The following is a 4035-nucleotide window of genomic DNA, read 5'->3' on the forward strand; positions in this document are numbered from 1 at the left end:
GGGAGTTTTATGTGTTCCCGCCCACCTGGGAGTTTATGTGTTCCCGCCCACCTGGGAGTTTGTGTTCCCGCCCATCTGGGAGTTATATGTTCCCGCCCATCTTGGAGTTTATGTGTTCCCGCCCACCTGGGAGTTTTATGAGTTCCCGCCCATCTGGGAGTTTATGTGTTCCCGCCCACCTGGGAGTTTTATGAGTTCCCGCCCACCTGGGATTTATATGTTCCCGCCCACCTGGGAGTTTTATGTGTTCCCGCCCACCTGGGAGTTTATGTGTTCCCGCCCACCTGGGAGTTTGTGTTCCCGCCCATCTGGGAGTTATATGTTCCCGCCCATCTTGGAGTTTATGTGTTCCCGCCCACCTGGGAGTTTTATGAGTTCCCGCCCACCTGGGATTTATATGTTCCCGCCCACCTGGGAGTTTTATGTGTTCCCGCCCATCTGGGAGTTTATATGTTCCCGCCCATGTGGGAGTTTATGTGTTCCCGCCCACCTTGGTAATTTTTTTGTGTTCCCGCCTACCTGGGAGTTTATGTGTTCCCGCCCACCTTGGTAATTTTTTTGTGTTCCCGCCTACCTGGGAGTTTTATGTGTTCCCGCCCACCTGGGAGTTTTATGTGTTCCCGCCCATATTTCGGTGTTGTCACCTCCATTGTTACAATCTCTATAACAGCTAATAAATTAAAGAATGTAAAAGGGAGATGGGAAGGGGGGAGGGGCACGGTTGCGATTGCCTAAGCAGGTAATAGACCGGCTAAATCAGAGCCAAAGAAAGAGACAGAGGTCTCACTGCCGAGGTCCCCGAGAGATCTGAGAAACTGTTATGTGAGTTCATTTTCCAGCAACCAACATTCTGGATGGAGTGACCCTTTAATACATATGAACTCCGGCATCAGCACATGCTGTCCTCATACAAGAGCCATGTGTATTCTTCTTGGATCTCGGGTAACTGCCCCACCATGTGACACTGATAAAGCCTGGAGATTGGTCACTCAGGGTCACCTGGGGCAGGTCTCCCATACCTGATAGTGTGTCTTTAAGGAACCCGAATCCTGAACTATAGTCCGATCTGTAATCAATGATTTTGGATGATGATTGGCTAATGAGCGCCCGGGACACACCGAGGACCTCCGCCGATGTGCCTGCGATGTGTACCAATCCTCGGCAGAGATCGCTGGGACGTGTAAGGGTTAAGAAACGAGCAACAACAAGCAGTTCTCTGTTGTGTCTCACAAAGATTAAGACCCCGAGCTCAAGACCTCCGTCTCCAGCCAAACCGCTAAATACAGAGCTGAGCCGCGTCTGCGGGGGGGAGAGACTTCTGTGCCAGATGTGTCACTGCCCCGCCCACTTCCCAGCTGTTTAGATTAGTAATCAACATCAGGACTAATAATTATCAGAATTAACCAACATCAGGACTAATAATTATCAGAACTAATCAACATCAGGACTAATAATTATCAGGACTAATAATTATCAGAACTAATAATTATCAGAACTAATCAACATCAGGACTTATAATTATCAGAACTAATCAATATCAGGACTAATCAATATCAGGACTAATCAATATCAGGACTAATAATTATCAGGACTAATCAATATCAGGACTAATAATTATCAGGGCAAAACAACTCAGTAACAAAATCTCCCAATAGTGGCCGGCTCTGCATTTCCCATAGATCGACCCATCAGTCAAATATCAGCTTTGTGTGGACTGGCCCTTTAACGGACTGAACCCCAATGGCGGACGGGTAGTCAGGGCTCCGGGTAGCCGTGTGAATATCGCGCAGATTCGCTGCTGTGAAGATTGATACGTTTTTCATTTCAAGTGGATCTATGGCCAAGATCTTTTCAGGTTTGGGAGGCGTAGCAAAGGGTCTGTCTGAGGTTTCTGGGTGTCTGGGCCCTCGCTGGGGACATTCAGACTCTCCATTACTCCTGGTGGTCACTGTCACTGAGACAAAAAAGTGATGGGAAATCCAGGTTGCCACTAGAACAGGAAGTGATCTACTCATTGCGGGTATCTCTTTCAGCGGGGATGTCCGCTGAATTCAGAGGGAGTTTCTCTCATTTCATGTTGTGTCTCCAGAACAGGAGGAAAGGGGAAATCTTCCCATTGGGGCCGACTGTCAGGGGGATGTCCCTTCCATTTGGAGAGATTTTCTCTCACTTCCTATTGCATCTCCAGAACAGGAAGTGAAGGGAAATCTCCCCACAAAAAAAACTGACAGGGGTTTTTAAACCATTCCCTACTCTCCAAGTAACACTTTCATCATTGAACATCAGAAGCGCCGTACACACATGGCATCAGTCGCGGGTAACGCCAGGCACCGGATCACGCCAGGAAATAAAAGGGGGCACAAGGGTTAAAATCCCGACCACAATCTACATCACGGTAAAAATGCACAGCAGACAGAGGAAGGTGTTTTTGGTCTTCTCAAAGTTCATGTAGACATTCCGCGACGCTCGGCTTTCCGGTTACTGTTTCACAGCGAAGATGCGGAAGGATTTTCCCTCTTTCCGATTCTTGAAGCTGCAATAAAAAAGTAACATTTAGTTGTTGCTGGAAAACGTTGTGCGCCCAGCACCCAAAACTCCAAGCGTCAGCTGAGCCCCTTCCACCCAAAACTCCAAGCGTCAGCTGAGCCCCTTCCACCCAAAACTCCAAGCGTCAGCTCAGCCCCCTCCACCCAAAGCTCCAAGCGTCAGCTGAGCCCCTTCCCTCCAAAACTCCAAGCGTCAGCTGAGCCCCTTCCATCCAAAACTCCAAGCGTCAGCTGAGCCCCTTCCACCCAAAACTCCAAGCGTCAGCTGAGCCCCTTCCACCCAAAACTCCAAGCGTCAGCTGAGCCCCTTCCATCTAAAGCTCCAAGCGTCAGCTGAGCCCTTTCCACCCAAAACTCCAAGCGTCAGCTGAGCCCCTTCCACCCTAACGCTGAAGTTTAATCTGCTTGTACGTTGCTTTCCCTACTTTTTGGTAAACTGGTGATCTGGGAACCCTAAGGGGGTGTAGGAGGGCGAGGGGGGCGCTTTTCTCCCCCTTTCCTGCCCCGCCTGACCAGTACTTGGATTAATAGTCTGGTAGGAATTTTAGGGGGGACCCCATGTTTTTTTTTTTCTTTTGGCATTGGGGTCCCCCCTAAAATTCCTACTAGACCTAAAGGGTTCGGTATTATTTGGGGGGGGGCACCCCACGCTGTTTTTTTTTTAAAATAATTATATTTTTTAACAATAATCGGGATTTTGTCTGCTTTGGCTGTGCGTTCTCCCCACTCCGGCTGTGCGTTCTCCCCACTCCGGCTGTGCGTTCTCCCCACTCCGGCTGTGCGTTCCACTGCTGTATGGGTTATTATGAATAGAAGGGTTTCTGCGCCAAAGCAAGCCGGACGTGTGGACGGAGGAATCTCCCGCTGGGCCAAGCTTCAGTATCTTGCAAGTCGGCCCCCAGGTGGCTACCAATACCTGAACAATCTGATTGGATGCCAGCAAGATACAGAAGCTTGGCCCAGCAGGAGATTCCTCCGTCCACACAGCTTAGCGTAGATGGAGGAATCTGTTGCACTTTTTCCATCTGACCAGAGAAAATCTGCAGACAATCTCTAGGTGTATGGCCAGCTTTACTTTAGCATGGCTGCAGTGTTCTCTGGGTAGAAATCGCTTCACTGACCGCTCTGAATTTGTTGGCTGAAATTTCTTTTCTCCAACAAAAACCACTTCACAGCGTCAGACAAAAATGTGCTGAAATCCCTCCTCCTCCTCCTCATCCCCTGTAATACGTCCTCCTCATCCCCTGTAATACGTCTTCCTCATCGGGACACATAATCCGAATTTCCATCTTTAATCCCAAAATGACAGACGGAGACGACGTTCCGCTTATCTCAGAAACCAAACCGACTGATCTCTGGTCTGCAGAACGCCGAGCCGCCTCTGTCTGCGATGGTGGAGGGAGGTTCAGGGGCAAAACTTTAACCCCTCCAACATATCTGAGAGGCGGGGGGAGAGGGGGGGGGCTCAGTGGTGCTTTTACTCCCTCTG

General features: G+C 49.5%; 1 protein-coding gene across 1 annotated transcript in view; it reads right to left on the reverse strand.

Annotated features, from left to right (window-relative positions):
• Positions 1–2425: 2425 nt before the first annotated feature.
• LOC108798595 (cysteine-rich secretory protein LCCL domain-containing 2-like) overlaps positions 2426–4035 on the reverse strand; it is a 42280-nt gene continuing 40670 nt past the window's right edge. The window contains exon 9 of the mRNA XM_018570356.1: positions 2426–2533. Within this exon, the coding sequence (XP_018425858.1) occupies positions 2479–2533 (55 nt within the window). The 3' untranslated portion in view covers positions 2426–2478. The remainder of the gene's footprint in view (positions 2534–4035) is intronic.

This window comes from Nanorana parkeri, unplaced genomic scaffold, assembly GCF_000935625.1.
Source record: "Nanorana parkeri isolate BGI_ZX_2015 unplaced genomic scaffold, ASM93562v1 scaffold1515, whole genome shotgun sequence".
Taxonomy (NCBI): domain Eukaryota; kingdom Metazoa; phylum Chordata; class Amphibia; order Anura; family Dicroglossidae; genus Nanorana; species Nanorana parkeri.